We start from the raw sequence: 23,345 nt of genomic DNA, 5'->3' as shown, positions 1-23,345 counted from the left end.
CTTGGTTTAACTGTAGCCAGGGCACATTAAGTATTTAATATCTCAAAGCTATTGCATTTTTCAATTTTTGATTTTTAATTAGTTGTGGAAATACAGGCAATTTTGTATTATTGACCTTAATGAAGCAAACTTGCTAAATTTACTGACTATCCTGAGCTCATTTGTAGATTCTTTGAGATTTTTTACACATATAATTGTATCATCTATGAGGAAAAACAGTGTTTATTCTTTATTTTCCTTTATTTATACTTTTTACTTCTTTTGCTTGCCTTATTGCACTCTGGTTAGGATTCACAGAACAGTGTTGAATAAGAATAACAATACTAGGCATCTTGGGGCCAGGTACAGTGGCTCAAGCCTGTAATCCTAGCACTTTGGGAAGCCGAGGTGGGCAGATCACCTGACATCAGGAGTTCAAGACCAGACTGGCCAATGTGGCGAAACCCATCTCTACCAAAATACAAAAATTAGCCAGGTGTAGTGGCACATGCCTGTAATCCTGGCTACTCAGGAGGCTGAGGCAGGAGAATCACTTGAACCTGAGAGGCAGAAGTTGCAGTGAGCCAAGATCTTAGCCACTGCACTCTAGCCTGGGTGACCGAGTGAGACTACATCTAAAAAAAAAAAAAAAAAAAAAAAAAAAATTGGCATCTTATTCTCATTCTTTATTTGAAGTGGAAGTCTTTCTTTATTCCACAATTAACTGTGATGTTTGCTTTCTGTATTTGGTTTTTATAAATGCCATTCATCAAATAAAGAAGTTGTCCTCTATTTCCACTTGACTAAGATTTCACATAATGATTAACTTTTAGATTTTCTGAAATAGTTTTACCGCTTGACATCTATCTATCTAGGTGATCATAGGATTTTTCCTCTTGATTAATCTGGTCAATTATAATTGATTGCTTTTTGAATATTAATTTGTCCTTTGATTCTTAGAAGATCCCTATTTGGTGGCCATACAACATCCTATTATAAATTGTTGAATTTGACTTGGGACTAGTTTTTTTAAAAAGTTTTTTGCATCTATGTTTATGAGAGAGACTTGCCTCTAACTGTTCTTTCTTGTAATGCCCTATCAGGTATTGGTATTAAGGTTATGGCAGATTCATAAAATTCATAAAATGAAGATATAATTCTTTAGACTTTTGGGAAATCTCTCATTTTCTATTCTTTGGAATAATTTATGTAAAATTAACAGTCCTTAAATATTTGGAATTATGGACTTAACTTTGGATTCATTTTTAAATATATATAAAACTATTCATATTTTTAATTTCTTTTTCTGCCAGTTTTGGCAAGTTGAATTTTCCTAGTGGTGTCCATGTTGTCTAAATTTTAAAACTTATTAAAATCAAGTTGTTAGTATCTTCTAATGTCAGTAAAATCTGTTGTTATGTCACAATTTCATTATTAATATGGGCAAACTATGTCTTCTTTCTCTACTGGCTCTTTTTTTCTTGAGTTGTTTTCAAAACTACTTTTTTTAGTTTTTTCCAGAAATCAAAGTTTTGTTCTACTGATTTTTTTCCATATGTGTTTATTTCCTTTAAGTTTTGCTCTTATGTTTATTATATTTGTCCTTCTACCTTTTTTAGGTGAATTTAATGTTTGTGTGTGTATTTTAACTCTTACGCTTTTAAGGCTATAAAATTTCCTCAGAGCACAATTTGAGTTGAATCCCACAATTTAAACTGTCATATTTTCATTCTTATTTAGTTGAAATTATTATATATTCTGATTTACATTGCGATTTCTTCTTTTATCATGAGTTATTTAGAAGTGCATTGTTGTTTTTGTTTTGTTATTGTTTTTAGACTATTTTTCATGTAGCCACAAGCTATAACTCTATAACTGCTACCTTTTGAAATTTATTAGAACTTGATCTCTGCTTCAACAGATGATCAATTTTGGTAAATGTTTCATTTGTATTGGAAAAGAAAGTATAGTCCACCACTGTTGATAGCAATTTCATATATGTTAATTAGATCAAATTTGTTACTTGTGTTGGTCAAATGTTCTATATTTTTGCATACTTTATCCTGCTGGTTCTTACAGTAAGAGATGTGTTACAATTTCTCACTGTGACTGTGTGTTTATCTCATTTTTCATCTAGTTTTGTCAGTTTTTGCTTTATATATTTAGAAGCTATGCTATTAGTACATAAAAATTTAGAACGATGTGTCTTCCTGAGGATTGGCCCTTTATTACTATAAAAATATTTGTCTTAATCTCATGTAATTCTTCTTGTGTTGTAGTCTGTTTTGTTTGATATTAGCATATTACACCAACTTTCTTGTGATTGGTGTTAGCGTGTTGTATCTTTTTCTATCCTTTTACTTTAAACCTTCCAGTGATTCAGGTGTGCTCTGATAAACAGTATATTGTCATTCTGGTTTCTAAAATGCAGTTTGATAATATCTTTTAATCAAAGTGCTGTGTCTCTTTATGTTTAATGTAATTGCAATTACATCTGGGTTTAAATTTATTATTTTGCTGTTTGTTTCCTAGTTGTCTCACATTTTCTTTTTTCCTCTCATTTCTTTACTGCTATATACTAAGTAAGTATTTTTGATATTCTTTTAGTGGTTACAGCAGCAATTACAACATACAGTTACAATATCTTGTAAATTGATAATTTTATTATTTCCCTGACACCTAAGAACCTAAAACACCTTCTCTCTACTTAGCCCTTCCTCAATTTGTTACTATTAAAATTATTTTAATTATGCATGTATAATATTTTAAACTGTTTAAAATATTACCATAATTTTAAAGTCTTTAAAATATTACTATAATTGTTTTCTACAGTGAAAGTTGATTTATTCTTACCCACATATTTACATTGTCCCATGTTTTTCTTTCCTTCCTGAATTTCTTTACTTCCTTATGGAATAATTTTCTGCCTTAATGTTTTCTTTTGGTGTAGATTTTGTGACACGTACTTTGAGATTTTTAAATTTTTTTCTGAAATGTCTTTATTTTGCCTTCTTTTAAAATTTGTTTTCAGTCAGTATAGAATTCTAGATGGGCAATTATTTTATAATAGCACTTTGAAGATATTCTATTGTCTTTAGACTTTCATCATTTTAATTGAAAATTCAATTATACTTTTAAAGCCCTTTTTTTCTCTGAGTGTTTTAATTTTTTTTTTTCTCTCTGTAATTTTTTTTTTTTTAGCAGTTTTACTATCAGGCATCTAGAAGTGTTTGTCTTTGTCTTTATCCTGATTTGGTCTCATAGTTTTCCTTTTCCTTTTCCTTTTTCTTTTTCTTTCTTTTTCTCTTTTGAGACTGAGTCTGGCTGTATTACCCAGGCTGGAGGACAGTGGCATGATCTCAGCTAGCGGTAACCTCTGCCTCCTGCATTCAAGCGTTTCTTGTGCATCAGCCTCCTGAGTAGCTGGGATTACAGGCGCCCACCATCACGCCTGGTTAGTTTTTGTATTTTAGTAGAGACAGAGTTCCACTATGTTGGCCAGGCTGGTGTCGAACTCCTGACCTCAAATGATTTACCCACCTCAGCCTCCAAAGTGTTGGGATTACAGGCGTGAGCCACTGTGCCTGACTCATAGCCTTTCATTAATTTTGAAAAATTAGTATACCCATTGCCTTTTCAAATATTGCTTCAGCTTCATTCTTTCCTCTCCAAGGGGAACTAGCGCCTATCTGTTAGACTTTGCTCCATTTTTCCATCTCTCTTAAGCTCCTCTATGTATTTTTCATCATTTTTTCTCTCTGTGCTTCAGAATGGTTATTTTCTTCTGACCTGTTTTCTTTTTTCACTAATCTTTTCCCCATGAGTGTAATCTGCTGTCAACACATTTGAGTTCTAAATTATTAAATTTACAGTTTTGAAATTTCATTTGATTATTTTACTTACAGATTCTAATTCTCTGTTGTAATTCTTCAGCTATTTTTAAAAATCCCCTCTGATTCTGTTTCTGTTCTTTTCCTCATGAGTTTATTCTTCTAGAGTTTCCAGTCATTTGTTCTATTTCCTTTATGACTGGTAATTTGTTATGGGTGACTGAATAGTGTATATGAAAAATGTAGAGATGATGAGACCAGAGATGACAAAATTATTTTGCTCTTGGGAGGATTTAATTTTGCACCCCAAAGACAACAAGAATGACAGATAAAAACTATTCTCTGCTTAAGCCAATTCAAATTGGGATTTCGGAGTTTATGAAGACTGATCAATTTTTGCTTCACCCTTTTCCCTGGGCAGGGGTTGGCATAGTTCCAGATAGTAAATACTTTAGGCTTTGTGGGCCTATAGTCTCTGTTGAAACTACTCAACTCTGTCAATATAACACAAAAGCATCTATAAACAATATGTGAATTAATGAATGTGGCTGTGTTCCAATAAAGCTTTGTTTATAGAAACAGGCAATTAGCCAGATTTGATCTCCAGACTGTAGTTTTCCAACCCTTGTCCTAGGATGTAACTCTAGGGGTTCCGTCTCAAAACCTGGGTTACTTAACTAAGACTCCTTTTCTGTAGAGGGTCCTAAACTTTAGTTTTTATCTCCATAGGCTGTTAAACTTCTGTTAGATTTGCTTTTTCAGGCTATTGGCTTATTTTATTACTTATGAATTAGCATAAGAGGAAAAGCAACACCAAATGTTGGGCTCACTTCTCTGCGCTTACTAACCCTCTCCAGGACCTTATATTCCAAGATAGTTACTTGGGTAACTCTGTGATACAGTCACAGGTTTTTAAAAACTTGATCTACCATTTATCCTTGTTCTTAGTACAAGTAGTCTATCAGAGCCAGAAGCAGATGAAGATTTTTTTTGAAATTCATATTTACCATTGCCTTAATAAAGAGGGGGAAAGTAATCTTTCTAGTGTGAGTTTTATGTCAGAGATTGGCAGACCACAGGGTATACACAAAATCCAGTTGGCTGCCCTCCACCTTCAAATGACTGTTGACATGGAATCAGTTTAGGTCTGTGTGCTGACTGTTCTTTCCTTCGTTCTTACCCAAAACAGCCTTCTTACTGGTCCTCCCCATGTTCCTCATCTAATTTTTTTTCTCCATTGATAGCCAGAGTGGTTCTTATAAAACATAAATGTGAGCATGTTACTTTCCCTACTTAAAACTCTTTAAAGATTCCTCATCCCCCTTAAAACATAAAAGACAAACTTTAAGGCAGCTTGTAAGGCCCTTCATGGTCTGGCCTCTTATCTCTCCAACCTAATTTTTCAACATTTCCCCTGCTAAAATCCTACTATCTACCTGTAATTAATTGCTTTCTATAGAACTGGCCCAATTCTCTCCCACTCCAGTGCCCTTGCACGGGCCCTTTCTGTATCATAATGTCTCTCTTGCCTTTGCCTTAAGTCTCTAGTTGTCCTTCAAGCTCAGCTTAGGAAGACTTCTCTGAACCCTAAATTTGGCCTAGATTCAGAGTACTGTGTTTTTCCCCAGCAATATTTCTTATTCTCTGTTACTGATAATGTTTGTGCTTACTTATTTGTAACCTCTAATTTCCCGTGAGCTTCAAGAGGCAAGGTTACCTCTAGTCTAATTTTGAATCGTTTAGCATCGAGCATAGTGCCTGGCCCATAAAAGGCACTCAGTAATTGTGAGGTAATGAATGGATGAAATGCTTTAAATATATTTGGCAATATTTACTTTTCATTATGATGTTTACATTCATTTGATTCTTGGTATAACACTGTGAGCTGGGAGAGCAGTATTATTCCTGTTTTAAAAATGAGAAACCTGGCCAAGCGCGGTGGCGCATGCCTATAATCCCAGCTACTTGGGAGGCTGAGGCAAGGAGAATCACTTGAACCCAAGAGGTGGAGGTTGCAGTGAGCCAAGAACACGCCATTGCACTCTAGCCTGGGTGACAAGAGTGAAACTCTCTGTGTGGAGAGAAAAAAAAAACAAAAACAAAAAACAAACAAAAAAAAAAAAAAAAGAGAACTGGAAACAGAGGCCAGGTGACTTGCTTGGGACATTCCAGCATGTTTGATGGCAAACGTAGTCCTCATCTCTAGATTCTGTAGGTCTCAGGCCATATATTTGGATTGGGTACCATAGTTTTCCCTCACTGAATACTTTATTTCCCCTTTTACCTTCTTCACTCTTTTATTTATTTTCCATTTTCCCTCCACCATGACTTACATTAAGGCTACACTGAAACACAGGCGGTAGTACCTTGATTATTCAATAGATTTGGGGATTTTTAGAGAGTTTAATCATTCATCATTAAACAAAACTTGTCTCTCCCATGGTGACCCTATGGTAATCTGGGCTTGGAATGCAGGGAAGAGTAAGAGTACACATGGGGTGTTAACTCCTCCCTTTCAAGATGAGATTATCCACAGAGGTCACAGGAGTTTGTGCAAGGTCCCTCATACTGGAAAGTTACTTTGTAATTTAAACCTGTGATTTAGACTCAGCTTGTGAGTCCTTATAATTAGCTCATTATAAATGACTTTAAAACTGTGATGATGCTTGGGAGATCAGAAATGGACGTCAGGTTAACCACCTTGTCAGATTCTTCAGCTGTTGACAGTGGGATTATAGATTCATTTAGTGTGACAAGGAAGAAGTTTGTATGTAAAGTTCGTCCTATAATAAGTGGGAATAGCATTCTCTGTGGTCCCTTAAAGAAAATAAGGCTGATTACACTTTTAAATAGTTTACCACTAACTTCCATTTTGAAATCACTTAAGACTGATGTATATCTTCTTGTGTGTTTGGGTGGGGTAGGGGGAAGCTACACATTTTTTTCCTTTATCCATGAATTCTGTAACATAGAGTATGCTATGGTGAGTTAATTTGCAGAGAGCAATGCTTGGAGAATAATGAAGCTGGATGATGGTTCAATTGTTTTCTAAAAATTGCCTCTGGAATGTTACATGTGGAGGACCCCAGTCCAGGTGAGAGACAGGAATGGAAAGCTTAGATTGAGAGGCTAAGAAACACCGATTTTCCTGGCCCCTGTTCTGGTGTGGCTGGAAAGCTTTAAGCGCATGTTTATTCAAACCTTTCAGGTAGCATTCTTTTCAAGTGGATGACCATGGAATCGGAGAAGATCTCAGAGAAGCAGGAGGAAATTCTTTCCATCCTGGAAGAAAAATTTCCTAACTTGCCTCCAAGAGAGGACATCATCAACGTTCTGCAGGAGACCCAGTTCAGTGCTCAGGGTGAGTGACTCCATCCCCAGCTCTCTCATCCCTCCTGAGTAGGGATGGTTTGTGGCATGGAGTGTCATCAGGCCTGAGAAGGTATATTTGTTTCTTTCTTTGTTTTTCATACAGAGTCTCGCTCTATCGCCCAGGCTGGAGTGCAGTAGCACAATCTTGGCTCACTGCAACCTCCACCTCCTGAGTTCAAGCAATTCTCCTGCCTTGGTCTCCCAAGTAGCTAAGACTACAGGCGTGTACCACCACGCCCAGCTAGTTTTTGTATTTTTAGTAGAGATGGAGTTTTACCATGTTGGCCAGGCTGGTCTTGAACTCCCAGCCTCAAGTCATCCGCTTGCCTCGGCCTCCTGAAGTGCTGGGATTACAGGTGTGAGCCACTGTGCCTGGCTGAGAACATTGAATGTGATTCACCTTCTTCCTATTACTTGTGCTGGTGGAAGGTTTTCAGGCACATAATGTTGTCTCCCTGGAAACAGACAGCTTGTGCTATGGCCTCTCCTCTGAAGCCTTCATGTCTGGATGTATGGTTAATTCACGTGTCCAGTGCACATCCCAGGTGCATCATTACATGCAATCCTTGTGCTGACGGGACTCTATTCTGAGGAGATGGCAGGAGCAATGTCAAGCACAGTGGGATTTCGTAAATCAATTAGTTTGAGAATGAAATGAGAGAGAAGATGGCTACATTGATGAAGATGTTGTCAGAGTCTAGGCTTTGTCAAGACAGTGAATTTCCTAGATCAACTGTTTTACAATGAAAAATGGCTGTAATTCACTGGATGCCTAGTGTATACAAGGTTTTGATGGCATAGCTTGGCAAGGATGATCTTGCTGAATCCTCATGACAACCCTAAGAGTCAGTGCTCTGCTGTCCTAGTCTCCAGATAGGGGAGGACACTAAAGTGCAGGAAGTGGTCATCGCTTTCCCAACATCAAGCAAAAGCAGCAGGTGGCCAGGCCAGGATTAAACCCAGTTTGTCTGTCTTTAAGATATAAACACTAAATTAAATAACTCTCTCTCTCTTAGTTCAGGAACCCACCCCCCGACAACTGCCCCACCCCAACTCCTGCTCCTGGGGCAGGAGGGGCAGAGCCTGAGGCAAAGTGGCTTATGTGGGAGGTGGTTCTACTCAACACTGATAGGGGAATAGAGTGCTTCATCAAGCAAGTTGGCTCTATGGGAAACCGTAGCTTAATCCCACTGGAGACCATGAGAAAGAGCGTAAACTTGTACTTCAGGGTCGTCCCACCTGAGGGGTGCAGTGGTGGGCTCATCTGGGCTCCAGGAGCTGATGGTTAAATATTCAGGAATTTTTTGAGTTGGGTGATGTTGGATTGGCAGCTTGAGATCAGCCATGGTAGTAGCGTTTAGAGCCCTGAAATTGACAAACACTATGAATCAGATTTTGTTATGGGCCATTAAACATTTACCGGCAGACCACTGGAAGACTGTAGGCTACTCAGTCCCAGGGGCCTTAATTCTCCAGCGCAGGCTCTGGTGGCCACAGAAAGCCCTCAGGAAAAGAGAGACAGGTGCTGGTGGTGGAGCATCGTGCTAGGTGCCCTGGGATGGGAAAATCTGAAGAAATGGGGTGGGGCCCCCACAGTGTCGCTTGCACCTTCTGTTATGTATACATAGCTGTGAGTGTACGTGTGTGTATGCTGTACAAGCAGATGCATTTTGTCATTCATTTTCACAATGACACCCAACTTTTATGTCACAGGGTGTTCTATAAATCATTTTATGCTGCATTGTGAAAGATTGTGGCTTTTCAATCTTCGAGTCAAAAATATTTAGTGCCAGTCTGTTTCCCCATGCTACTGTGATTGACAGAGTGTTCTGAGTGGTTAGAGCAAGCAGTGGTCTCTGATGTCTTAACATACCTCTGGGAAAATTGCAGTGCTTTACTAGGCTTTACTATAGATATTCTTCCCAAGAGAGTAGGCCTAATCAGATGTAATACTGTAGTGTGAGAATTAAATGTCAAGCCAGATCCTTTGCTGCTTTACTGTGATAGATTTCCCATTGAGTCCCATTGGTCAACTGACTACGACTATGCAGTTCTGGATAATTTATCCATTCTGGATTATTACTTCCATTAATTAGGGAATTTAATAACTCCATTGTCAGAGCCTATTATGAGGGTAAGCAACTTAATTATGATAGTCTTATGAGTCACATGTATAAAGTGCATTTTGAATGAAATTATTCTGGAAAACATGGGGGCTTACCTAAATGTAGCCTGAAAGCTGGTTTTGGCTGTGTTTGGTATTATTTAAATAGTTTGCATGGTGATGCTAATTTTTCTTCGTTGGCCCACCTCCACCCATTCATTCCCTGCCCTTGTCTGATCTGGGCCTCCAGAGGTGGACCCTAAGTATTTAATCTTATGGGCTCCCACTACACTGGCTTCTGGTTGAGTTTGACCAGCAGGAAGAGTTAGGAACAGGTAGGGATGGGGGCAAGGAGAAGAATGAGACTGTGGTGGATCTTCCCTGCCTTCCTCCTGCTTTGGTGGTAGTTTCTGCAGCCCGTCTTCTCCAGTTCCAGATCTGTTTTTTTCCCGTGTTCCTTTGCTAATCTCTGGGTGCCTCATCATCTTTTATTCACTTTCTCATCCAGCCCACATCTCTATAAGTGTCCTGCCATTAACACGCCTGCTTTTGCAGCAAAAGAGGTGCATTTTTTCTATTGGGATCCTAACTGATGCAAATGTGATGTGATTATTGCCTTAATGTATGTGTATTTATTGTGGATAAAAGTGACATTTGAGGGGAAAAGAATGAAATTTACAGAGTAAATTAAATATCCCTTGATATTACCAAAAAAAAAAAAAAATCCCTCAAGTATGACATGGTGTTTTTTTCCTGTCATCCACAGGTTTAAGTATTGAACAGACAATGTTGAAAGATCTGAAGGAATTGTCAGATGGAGAAATAAAAGTGGCCATTAGTACCGTGAGCATGAACCTCGAGGTAAGGCTGGGAATGCGTTTTCAGCAATGATCGATTTCTCACAATTGCAGTCTGAGCAACTGGAAGATAACTCTCTCCATTGGATAAGCCCGTGGTAGTCCTTTGCACCTTTGTGTTATATTTGACTTGGAATATACTGGCAGGTTATTATTTGGGTGAAAACACTATGCTCAACAATGAAAAATGCCAAACCTGGGTTCTCAAGATGAATGCTCTTTCATTCATCTTGGTAAAACAAAACCTAGAATACAAACTTTCAGATGTGGGTATATATTTAACCTGTTTAATAGCAATTATGATATGTGTGATTAGGTTCACTTCCATATTTTCTGTGTACTACCCTGTATTGTTCATAGAGCTTTTCTTTAAAAAAAAAAGTTGTCTTTTGATCTTGAAAACTGGATGCATGCCATTTTGATAATAAATGGCAGCAACTCAAGTATTAATAAGGAACCTCTTTCCAATCTGTTAACTGAATGGCTCAGAGTGACTGCTACTCTTGTCTTCGTATGTTTCCTTGGTGAATTATCTTTTGACTGCTTTGGGGGCTTTCAGTGACTTGTATGTTAATCTTAATTAACCCAACTAATGGGAACTATATTTTATAGAGGTACATTTGTGCTTTCGTAGAAGTCTGTGTATTTCTTTACTGCTGTATTGTCTTTATTGGTTATCTACCTTTGGTTGTTCTTTATCAGGTTATCTACCTTTGATTGAAGCACTTAACTCTCGAGTTTATGGAGATAAAATATGCTCTATAGGAGTTTGTCTTTTGGTTTATAGAATTGTTTGTTGCTATTCTTTTTGTGTTTTTTATTTTTTAAAAAATTCTTTTTGAGATGGAGTCTTGCTCTGTCATCCAGGCTGGAGTACAGTGGCATCATCTCGGCTCACTGCAACCTCCGCCTCCTGGGTTCAAGCGATTCTCCTGCTTCAGCCTCCTGAGTAGCTGGGATTACAGGCACCAGCCACTACACCTAGCTAATTTTTGTATTTTAGTAGAAGCAGGGTTTCACCATGTTGGTCAAGCTAGTCTTGAACTCCTGGCCTCAAATGATCCGCCTCGGCCTCCCAAAGTGCTGGGATTACTGGTGTGAGCCCTTGGACCGGGTTTATTATTATTTTTTTCTCATGGTGATGGTGACTATATCAATGTGTATATTTCTCCAGAATAGCAGGCACGTGTCTTGGTGTCTACATCCTCAGAAAACCCAAGAGCAAGCCAGGTGCTTTTTTTTTTTTCTGTGATCATTTTGTCCAATTTATTTCCAGTAGATAAACATTGTAATTTAACTTATAGATCTGTATGAAAACTAAGAGGCAGACTGTGACGTTTTGTGGCACCTCACAGTTTACAGAGCATGTTCTCATTGTTTGTGCTTGATAAATTGACTCAACTGTTTCTATGGACTTTCAAACTGATAAATGCTCCATATGATTAGATATTGATGTGAATCAATTCAAGAAATATATTCAATTTGTGATGTTGTAACTATATAATCACCATCAATTAGAACTCTGCTTTGTGCCTAAAAACCCAAGGAAAATGTGGCTCTTGCAAGGGTCAGTAGCTCTGAGAATCATTTCTACTAGTTCAAGCCTTAGGGTTTTCTTTCTCTTCACCCCCCTCTTCTGTCTTCCTTCATTTAATGGCATCTTATTAGGTTTTAAATGCCTTGTTTGGAATTCCTTCCTAAATTAACATAGAACATCTTGTAATTGCTTAGGGAACTGTCTATGGTTAGCAAATTATTTTAAGGCTATTAATATTATAGACTTACCGTAGCTTTAATGTACCTCCATTTATATTATAGGGGTATGCAAATGGTGTTGTCAGATGTGTTAAACTATAAATGCCTATCAAGCAGAATAAGTGATAAAAAAAATCATCTTAATCTTGAAAGCAATTTACAGAGGTCCAGTAATTAATCAGGTGGTTAAGTACATCTCTGGAAATGTTACGTGATCTGGGAGGAAAGGAGAAGGACATTGTTATATAATAAAGAAGGGTACACAGTTTAAACTCCTATCGGCTGAATGAGAACTTTTCACTTTTGCATAATGGGGATCTTAAAGATGACTGAGAAGTAGAAAAAAAAAAAAACTTCTTAGTAACATCCTGTATCTTCCTTGAAAGAAAAAAATGCAAATCAGTTATGCAATCTGTCTGCTGGAAAAATTCCCAAGTTAATGTCAGAGTTTAATTTTCTCTGTAGATTGCTCTGTGATGCTGTGATATTTTCCCAATCCCTACTAATATTTGATTATATTTCAGCATTCCTTTCTCATTCCCATTTACCTCACTTAAAAAAAAATATTGACAGAATCCTCACAATCTTATTTTGTGGGTTTTGGAACAGTTGTATAATTGATCTTTGAATCTAGGTATATTCTCAAAGCAACCTTCTTAGTTCCTATGACTTTCCAAATCTTGTTCATCCTCCAAAGCGTAGTCAACCAAGGCACGTCATGATGACACTTACAAATTCACCATTTTTTATTACCACCCTCTGAACTCTTACTAAATGTAGTTTAGGTGACCAGCTTAGGACTTCACTCTCTACATCATATCTTCCATTGATTTTGAACTTGTTTAACATATTTAATCATGGTCAGACAGTATTTAAAATTAATTGAGGGCACTGATGGTATCCTTGACTTCTATCTCTCTCCACTTTTCTGTCGCAGTGTTGGGCACATAGTAGATGCTTAGTAAATGCAAATATTTAGTTGATACTTATTGGTGTTTGCAGTTTGTCCCTTTGCTATCTGAATTTTTTTCCCGTTTGGATTTTAAGAAATCAGCTAGGAAAGTAAAGCCACTTAGCTAGGCATCCAAGGCAGCCTACTTTTTCCTTTCCCAACCAGTTTCTTCCAGATAACCGTGGCTGAAGGACGACATCAGGCAGATAAAAAAGGGCCCACATATTTATAGACAGCATGCTTATCCTGCTCTCCAAAAATGGAGTGGGAGGCTTTGCAGAGTAGTTAGCTAGGTGTTGTCACTGGAAGAAATCAACTGTAGGGTCTGCAGCATGTCAGGCATAAGGGAATGAAGATTCCTTGCATTTTCGATGGTTTTTTGCAGTGTGTGATTCCACCGTTGTATAAGTCACAACCTTTATTCGACTGATGACCCAATTAACTTTCTTGGGTGGAAATATTCAGAAAATTAGAAAGATTTATCTCCCTGTAACTTACACAGCAGGCTCTTCAGAGGGAATCATTGAGTTTGGGAGGTAAACACCACTTCCTTACAGGTTCTCTGGCACTCTGATAAGATGAAAGCTTCTAAACCCTTTGACTCTCATTTTTATTGTAGTTAACTCACAAATATTCATTGTAACCTAATCAAGGTTATATAAGCTGCTGAATGAAATACATAAAAAGCAATGAATTACAATTATACAGAGTTTCAGTGCTTTGCTCAGTATAGGAAGTCAGAATGGATGAGATTTTGAGGGGCGGTGGGTAGAAATGGCCTCATCAGACACATCGCTAGAGGGGCAGCCCTTCTTACAGAGAGGACTGTTTGAAAAGAGAACTGCAGTCTCGTTTCACGTGGCCTCCAGGCCATTCCAAGTCTGAAAGTAGCAGGCATATTGTGGGATAATGCACGTGACATATTGGAATCCACTTTGTTGATTCTTGTTACACCTGATCTTTTCAGGCCTTTCTGTTGCTTGTTGATCTGATCATCAGAAGAGAATTTATGGGTATCAAAGAGCAAACTTTGCCTTTACTCCCTTGTCAGCAGAACTGGTAATGATTATACTTCTTGGGCCTAGTTTACTCCCTAGTAAAGCAGTATATTAAAATGTTAAGGGGAAGAAACATTTTTTCATTCTAATGAAGTGCCACTGAAGCAAGGTTGCTCACGGCAGTACATAAATGGTTCCCCTGCTAACACCAAATGTTATTACACCTTCTTTAAGCGTCTCCCAAAAGGCTGTTAGTCATTATTAGCATCTTTAGTCAGGAAGGATAATAACCATGCCCTGACTTGATCACTTTTTATTATGATCAGTTGCAGTATGATTTATTCTTGTGTATGTGCTCTATCAGTGTGCTAGGGCTCACCACAAACCAGGTGACTGAAAAAATAGAAATTTATTGTCTCATAGCTCTAGAGGCAAGAAGTCCAAGATCAAGGTGTTGGTAGGATAAGTTCCTTTCCAGGGCGGTGGGAGAGAATCTGTTCCATGCCTGTCCCCTAGCTTCTGATGGTTTACTGGTAATTGGTGTTTTGGTACATAGAAGCATCACTTGGATCTCTGCCTTCATCTTCACATCACCTTCCCTCTATGCATGTCTCTGTGTTCAAATTTCCCTTTTTCATAAGGATGCATAATAGATTAGGACCCATCTAATAATCTCATCTTTGTTTGTCTATGTATTTATTTTTTGGGACAGGGTCTTGCCTGGTTGCCCAGGCTGTAGCGTGGTGGCATGATCAAGGCTTATTGTAGCCTCCACCTCCTGGCCTCAAGGGATCCTCCCACCTGATCCTCCTGAGTAGCTGGGACTACACATGTTCATCACCACACCTGGCTAATTTTTGCATTTTTTGTAAAGATGGGGTTTGCCATATTGCCCAAAGCTGGTCTCAAACTCCTGGGCTCAAGCAATCAACCCACCCTGGCCTCTCAAAGTGCTGGGATTACAGGCATGAGCCACCATGCCTGGCCTCACCTTAGTGTACTATGTCTACAACAAGCCTATTTGCAAATAAGGTCACATCTTGAGCTGCCAAGAGTTAGGACTTCAACATAAAACTTTTTGTGGGACAAAATTCAACCCCTAATGCATACTATTGTGAAAGTAGTCATCTTTCAGACAACGTAAAAGAATGAAACTTATAATTTTAAGATTGCCTGTATGAACCTGCTGCCTGGGAAGCATATTTCATCTGTTGCTCCCACATTTTTATCTTATATCAATTTCCTTTAAATGAGCAATGGTGAGGACTTTCAGCTGTTGGCATTTTGTCTCCTTTCTTCAGAGCTGGAGTCTGAGAGAATTGTTCAGGGCCGTTTTCTCTCTTTGATTCTGGGCTGTTCTGCTGTGCTCGGGGCCTCAGACCGCCTCACGACCAGCTGCTTTGCTGTTTGAAGCCTGGGATGCATTCTTTAAAGTGACTCAGAGGCCACTGACTCATCCTGCCCTGCACAGAGATTACTAGCCATGGCGCACCTTGGAGTACTGCCTAGGGTGAAATACCAACGTTTTCCCTTAGCATTCAGAGCACAGACCAGAATGAATTCCCAAGATCACTGCTAAAGTCCTCCCTGACAAAAGGGGATGTTTACTCAGGCCTCAGTGAAGCATACGTGACCCACTATAACCAAGGATTTAAGACTTAGCACACCAGTCTGCAATCTGATTTACCAGTTTTAGGCACACAACATGATTTCTCATTAAGCTTGGAGTTTTTTGAAGGCCAAGATGAAAGTACCTGTATTTTACTATCTTATTTTGTGAAAGAGCGCATACCTTTCTTGGGGAGCATATGTTATCTTTGAACTGGTCTTGAACCAGTCCACCTTTTCAAAATATTTCAATATGGTTAGCTAACCATAGCATATCGATTAGCATATTAGCAAATCATTAGTAAATCATTAGCATATTGATGAGCATATGATTCACATATTGAAATATTTTGAAAAGATGACTTTTCAAAGCCATTTTGCCCAACTAATAGAAATACGTGAAAACTGTCCTCCAGGTTCTAAATCCTGAGTGCTTCCATTTCTTTCTGGATTCAGCTCTGTCAGCTCTTCCTTGCTACAATAATAAGAGTTGACAGTTGATGGTGAGTTCTTACTGTGTACCTGACAGTTGAGCAAGCATTATCTCACTTAATCATCCCTGTAAGAGGTATTATGATCACCCCTGTATTGGTAAAGGTAGCTCCAGCAGCTGGAACAGATAACCACAAGTCTCAGTGACTCAACCCAGAAATTGTTTATTTTTTTACTCGTGTAACAATCCTATGTGGTGTTCCCAGTCAGGTGGCCAGGGGTGATTCAGAGACCATCTTCAACGTGTGGCTTCCAAGGTTGCCCGGGAGGACATCTCCGTTTTGTCTGCCAACAGGGAGAAGAGCTTGGAGGGCCACGGGGGGAGTTTTTTATGGTCTGGATGTGACCCTCCTCACTTCTGCTCTCATTTCGTTGGCTCAGTCACATGGTCACTTCTAACTGGAGGGAGGCTGAAAAATGCAGCCTAATAGGTATGCCCACAAAAAGGAAACAATTTGGAAAATAATTAACCAGTGTCTGCCACAATCTCTATCTTAGAGATAAGAACACTGGAATCTAGAGAGGTTAAATCATTTTTCTAATCTGCAGAGCCAGCACCAAAATCTCAGGCCAGTCCTGTTCTAGCCCTGTGTCTATAGCTTGGAACATAGCACCAGCTTGCAAGACTAATTAGAATTTGAGCCCACTCAGGGGTTCACTAGTAAGTCATCGGCTATCAGTCATTGCCCCAAACTCAGGGCGTCAGACAGCCTAGACATCTCGAAGCAATCCTTGGCCAGCACTCTTCTTTCCCTGCTCTTTGTACCGAACTTCCTTCCTCTTAGTCTTCACATCTTTGCTTCCTGAAAAAATCATTTTAATTTTTGAACTAAAAATATCGTCCAAGTTCTAGGTGCTCATAGTGAAGCTAAGTATTGGTGCCTGATATAGAGAAGATTTGGCATGATGAGTCAAGTAGACAAAAGTAATAGGAAAAAGGATTATGGAACCAGGGGTTGGATAGGACAGACTGTGTAGGAAGGAAAAAGTCTGTTTTTTTTTTTTTCTCAGACTGTCTCCAGAATTCAAGGATGTGGATGTTCTGGCTTTCCTTGCTGTGATTTAACTTTTTAAAATTTGTGTTCAAAATACAGAGCATCTTAGTCAGTTACTGAAAATTTTTGATAGTAGAGATTTTTTTTTGTTGAAAACAGCATTAGTTTTGAGCACTGTGGTTGCTCAATAATCAAACCCCAAGGAACTGAGGTATTAGGAGTTCTCAGTTCATAGTTGGTTGAAAAGTCCAAAAGCCTTTAAAGTAAATGACAACTACGGTTAGGTAACTGATCGTGTGGATTTAACCGTCGGCGTGAGGCATTTGAAGTGTGAATTACAATTTGAAACTAATTTAGAACTGACAATTCCTAGCTTCCTGAGGACACTGGCAGGAGGAAGGAGTGAAATATGGACCCAGAAAAGTGGACTTTTGTTCCCATTGAGCTATGAGTGGTTCTTGGTGATGAGATGAAAGAATAAAAAATCCCTATGTAAAAAATAGTTTATCATATCCGCAGCAGTAGCACTTTGTCTTTGGAAAATTGTACTAAGTGGATGAAGCTGATAATATTTAGAATATTTACAGTTTATATGTAGTAGTGACTTCTGCAGATGTCAAAAAATAGTCTGCAAAATCTCTTTACCTAGAAATGCCTTACAATAGATTTTTTTTTTTTTTTTAAGCTGGAGTTTCATTCTTGTTGCTCAGGCTAGAGTGCAGTGGTGTGGTCTCGGCTCACTGCAACCTCTGCCTCTCAGGTTTAAGTGTTTCTCCTTCCTCAGCCTCCTGAGTAGCTGGGATTACAGGTGCCCGCCACCTGCCCGGCTAATTTTTTATAATTTTAGTAAAGATGGGGTTTCATCATGTTGGCCAGGCTGGTCTCAAACTCTTGAACTCAGGTGATCCACCTATTTCAGCCTCCCAAAATGTTGGGATTATAGGCGTGAGCCACTGCACCTGGCAGAATTCTTATTTTGTATCTCCAGCCAAACTCAAGTTGGAGACAACTTGGTGTTTCTGTTGACAACTTTTCTCTGCTTTACCTGTTGGTCAGTTTCAAATGGACTTAAATGAATCACAAAACTTGGTCTATCTAGTTATGATTCTCTGTAAATAAACATTATGTCCCTAAGTGGTGCAAAATGCCTGAGTACTTTTTCTAGCCGTGATTTTGCAACAGGGATTATATAAGCACTGTTATGATGTGAATATTTGTGCCCCTCCAAAATTTATATATTGAAATTTAATCCCCAATTAATTGGTACTAAGTGGTAGGGCCCTACGGAGGTGATTAGGTCATTAGCGTCCTGCCCTTATGAATGGTTTGAGGGCTTGAGGGCACATGTTTGTCCCTTTTGCAATGTGAAGATGCAGTGAGAAGGTGCCACTTAGGAGGGACAGGCTCTCACCATACACCAGTTCTGCTGGCTCCTTGATCTTGGATTTCCCAGCCTCTAGAACTATGAGAAATACATGTCTATTACTTATAAATTACGCAGTCTAAGGTGTTTTGTTACTGCAGCCTTATGGACTCAGACAAGCAGGAATCCAAGGTTTAGAGATCATGAAATTACGCATTCTGCATTCATGCTTTCTTTGGCATAGGGAAGTACTCTGGATCTTTCTCCTCCCCTGAAACACTGATAAAAATGCATTCACACAGAGCAGTTAGAGGAGATCGGGGTGGGGGGGGGTGGGTATTTGAAACACAGATCCTCCCCAGATATCAACTCCCTTTAGGGCCCAGAAATCCCCACTGACTCTCCTTGGCAACTGTGAAATAGGAATGAAACGGTGAAACATGAAACGATGAGGATATGACTTCATCAACAGGCTACAGGGAAGTCTAGTGACACTAGCCACAAATATAGCCATTTGGTTTCATGTAGAAGAGAGGAGAACTGTGGGAGGCGATGCATCCCATTCTAGGAAGCCCAAATGTGGTTGACTGGTGAGTGACTGAGTGAACAAAGAAGAGTTAGTGTTTCATTAGATGGTGTTTTATTTGATGCATGTAGAGAAAGGTGTTATGTGATTCAGAGTTACATGCAGATATGGATATGTATTATTCATAACCACTCCCCCTTTTCATTAAGTCCCCACCTCTAGCATGCCTGTGTGTGTGTTTTTTGCATTACCGGCAGGGAACTAACCAGGACTGCAATACCCCAACCTTGGATTCCTGGGATCTTGATGCAATGGGCCCAATTAGCTCCCCCCTCACTGTCTCCTCCCCATAATAAAATGATATTTCAGTTATCTATTGCTATATAGCAAGTTACCCCCAAAACCTACAGGCTTAAAACCACCTATCATTATCTCTCCTAGTTTTATGGGTTTTTAGGGGGCTTGGCTGAAGAGTTCTTACTCAGAGTCTCTCCTGCAGTTGTGTTCAGATGGTAGTCAACTGGGAACTCAGTTGGCACTTGTTACCTGGCTTGGGCTCCTGAGAGCATAACACTTAGGTTCTGAGAAAGAGTGCTACAGGAGAGCGCCACAAGTTTTCTGAGAGACTTAGGTGGAAGTTGCAATTCTTCTTGTGACCTAACCTCAAGTGTCTCGGAATATCACTACCAGCATATTCTATTATTCATGTGAGTCCTTAAGAGCAGCCCAGATTGATTATAAGGGGAATCAGCAGTGGTGTGCTAGTAAATGTTTAACAACAGGTTCTCAAAAAAAACAAAAAAACCCACTCATACATATTACTGATACAAAGGATATATACAATATGTGGCCGGGCACAGTGGCTCATGCCTGTAATCCCAGCACTTTGGAAGGCCGAGGAGGGTGGATCACCTGAGGTCAGGAATTTGAGGCCAGCCTGACCGACGTGGCGACATGCCGTCTCTACTAAAAATACGAAAAGTTAGCCAGGCGTGGTGGCAGGCGCCTGTAATCCCAGCTACTTGGGAGGCCGAGACAGGAGAATTGCTTGAACCTGGGAGGCAGAGGTTACAGTGAGTGAGAAGCATACTATATAGCCTTTCTACTATATGTAAATGGCCCCAAGAACATTGATAACAGTAGATGTAATGGCATCATTAGGAAGGGATGAGTTTTGAGAATGCATTATTTTTGTTTTTAATCTAATTTACTTAACGTAAATTATATAATTTAATTTTTATGATGACTGTGTTTAACTTGTAAATAACGGGTTTGCAAACTGCCTGAAAATTGCCAACAGTTACACAGCAGCTCTGGCACAGCACTGAGAATTAGACTCCAATTCTTGATGTGCAGAGACACATGCATATCTAGGGAGGGATGGAGTTGAAGGTGGCCATCAAGAGAACGTCGCTTCTGGTCACATTCTCTTCTATAAATCCTTCTGTTATTTGCCCACCACAGTCTGGCATACACAGGGGCTGCTGGTGTGCAGTTTGTGTGTTTTGGGCATAAACATGAGATCACTGGAATTTTAGCATGCCCATCATTTGTGTGTAGTGGAAGTATAACTCTTCGTGAGATATCGTAGTCGAAGTGCTCTAGTTTTTTGTTTTTTTTTTTTTAATGTAAAACAAATTTTCATTGTTTTTTAACCATCAGGAAGAAAGGAGAACCTTGATTTCTGATTCATAATTTACTTAGCTGGCTTCGTGTACTTTGGCCAATGGTGTCATATTCCCAATAGTTACCCCTTTTAATTCAGGTTAAGAGAAAGTGGGACACCACCCCCCGCCACAGCTAAGATAACAGGTTGTGTTTAAAGGACAAATAAGATTAAATAATTAGTCTTTGGAGTCTTTTTGACCACAAAACATCACAGCCACTGCAGCCTCCCTTTCTTGGTCATCCTGCATGCTGGGGACTCGGACTCGGGCCTGGGAAGCCCTGCCTTCCCCACTCTCCTCTATTCAACCAGAGACACAGAGCTTGCTGTCTGCAGTGATGCATCCTGGATTATCACTTTCCTCCCGAGCCTTCACCATCCTGGACTATACCGGTGAGTTCTGAGAATACCGTTTGGACGACATCATGGATTTTCTGTATCACTTTGATCGCTTCCCGTCTTTCCTTTTCTTAGTAGACTCTGCACAGCTTTTTTCCTTTTCCATATGTCCGCGTGCTCCTTTTCAGAAACAGCGCCATCCTTCACGGCTACTTCTTCTGCTTGCAGGAACTTCATAATGCAGGTTAAAAAACTATAAAACAGTCTTTCCGTATATGTCATCAAGGTGCCCAAGGCTCTCCCATTAAATGGGGGTTATTTCTGGCACCTTATTTGGGACCTGTCTTTTAAGTTCACAATCACCTTTGAGGAAATGGGCATGTTGTCAGAAAGCACTATTGAATAGATTTGTGTATCACTGCACCTTATATAAATAAAATTTGTACTTTTCTAGACCTTCAAAAGGTCTAGAAATGGAAATCCTTGAGCAGGAGGAGATCACTTGGCCCTTTACTCATGAAGGAAATGGGGTCTCAAGGTCGGGCTTTCTGAGAAACAGGCTGCACGATGCTGGCAGCGCTCAGCACCTCTGTATTCATCCACGGCCTTGTAACAACTGTTAGTATTTGGAAAAGTCACCGGTAGACTTTGGTTCTAGTCATTTTAATCATCCCATAAGGGGACAAAGAAACCAGAAACCAGCCTATTGATTTAATTCATTCTCAACTTCAGCGCTGCTGAGGGAATTAAGAAGTAGCTTTTACAAAATATATGTGACAATTTGAGCTTTCTTCATAAGCACAACATCTAATTCTGTCTACATTTTTCTTTATGAGAAGGGAAACCCTCAGGACATAGTGATATGCTAGGATGACTGCTCTTTCACTCTGTAAATACATTTTTAAAGTGTGCTGTAATGTCATTTTGATGGTTTAATTTCTGGAAGGATTTGGCTAATTACATTTTTAGGAATGTGCTCAGACCAGTTGTAGCTGCCTAGCGTTACTTTTAATAGCAGCCGTTGCTTACTTCTTCTCATTTATTTTCTCTCTCCCCTCCCTTCAGAGTTATTTTGCTGATTTGGAGACCTGACCTTGGTTTAAATTAGTTTGTCTGTAATGCTCCTGTGAATCATATGCAATATTTTAATGGTTAATTACTACATTGTATCAACTTGTCATAGAAAAGCAGGCTGTGAAACTAGAGGAAAATTGGTCCGTTTCCTTGTGACAGAGAAATCTATGTAAAAGTGAAACAGTGGACTACATTTGTGCTAGAGTGCCCGTTTCCCATGCATGATAAATACTGAATTGATTCCCTAAGTAACAAACACTTTTTTTTAAGTACACACTAAAATGAAAGGACAAATGTATACCACATAGCCAGTGGCAGCTCAGAGAAATAGGAAGAGTCAAAAAAAAAAAAAGGAATAATTTAGGATAGTTACTGTGTAGGATAGACATCTTTTTGCTGTTTTTTAATCGACAGTGATGGCTGAGGATGTCTGTGCTGAGCCTGTTGGAAAGAGTGGGTTATTATAGGTCAGTGGTGTCGCCTAGTGGTGGAAACAGGAAGACAGGTAAGATGCTAGAACTGGGGTTTAGTTATTCATTATTGTCTTGCATTCCTTCAAAAGAATAACTTACTGCTTATTGTATTCATAGCATGGTCCTAGTCAATACCTTGAATAATTTTAATTTTAGCAAATGAACGTAATAGTAGCCAACACTCATTGAATGTCTATCATACCTTTATTGAGTGTATATACCTTACATTTGATTTTTATTTTCTTATTGAACCTTATGACTACCCTTTGAACTAGATCTGTTGTTATTTTCATGTTATAAATGAACTTTAGAAGGCTCTTCTAGAAAAGGTGGTTCATGACAGTGAGGATTTGTGCCTATATTTTGCCATTCAACATTTTAGATTAACATTATTTTCATGATATCATTATGAAATCTAGTTTTCAATTTCTCTGCATATGTGTATGCCAAGCATACCTGTGGATGATTCTCCATTGTTCTGGCTTTTAACAATGCTTGCTTTTTATCTCAAACCAAAAGGGAAACAGTCATTTTGAACCTTCCTGCCCATGGAGTTCAAACAATGAAGCTCTCAACCTACACTACAGTCATTGACACCACCAGTTCAGCCGACAGCCCATCAGACCAGTTGATGTGTCCTTGGGACACCAGGGTTGACAAAGAGGGCTTGAATGCATGCACTCACTTTACCCACCCACTTAATCACCCATTAACATAGTCATTTGTCACTAGGTGGCTCACGCTTGTAATCTCATCACTTTGGGAGGCTGAGGCAGGTGGATCACCTGAGGTAGGGAGTTCAAGACCAGCCTGACCAACTTGGAGAAACCCTGTTTTTACTAAAAATACAAAATTAGCTGGGTGTGGTGGTGCATGCCTATAATCCCAGCTACTCGGGAGGCTGAGGAAGGAGAATCACTTGAACCCAGGAGATGGAGATTGCGGTGAGCCGAGATGGTGCG

At 39.3% G+C, this 23,345-nt stretch overlaps 1 protein-coding gene across 6 annotated transcripts in view; it reads left to right on the top strand.

Moving 5' to 3' along the window:
• PRUNE2 (prune homolog 2 with BCH domain) overlaps positions 1-23,345 on the top strand; it is a 310,553-nt gene that overhangs the window by 73,161 nt on the left and 214,047 nt on the right. For all 6 annotated transcript variants that reach the window (XM_017543262.2, XM_017543259.2, XM_017543257.2 and 3 more), the window contains exons 5-6: positions 7,018-7,170; positions 10,052-10,146. In XM_017543262.2, the coding sequence (XP_017398751.1) occupies positions 7,018-7,170; positions 10,052-10,146 (248 nt within the window). The remainder of the gene's footprint in view (positions 1-7,017; positions 7,171-10,051; positions 10,147-23,345) is intronic.

This window comes from Cebus imitator, unplaced genomic scaffold (genome assembly GCF_001604975.1).
Source record: "Cebus imitator isolate Cc_AM_T3 unplaced genomic scaffold, Cebus_imitator-1.0 Scaffold150, whole genome shotgun sequence".
Taxonomy (NCBI): domain Eukaryota; kingdom Metazoa; phylum Chordata; class Mammalia; order Primates; family Cebidae; genus Cebus; species Cebus imitator.
This window is presented reverse-complemented; position numbering and strand designations above follow the sequence as displayed.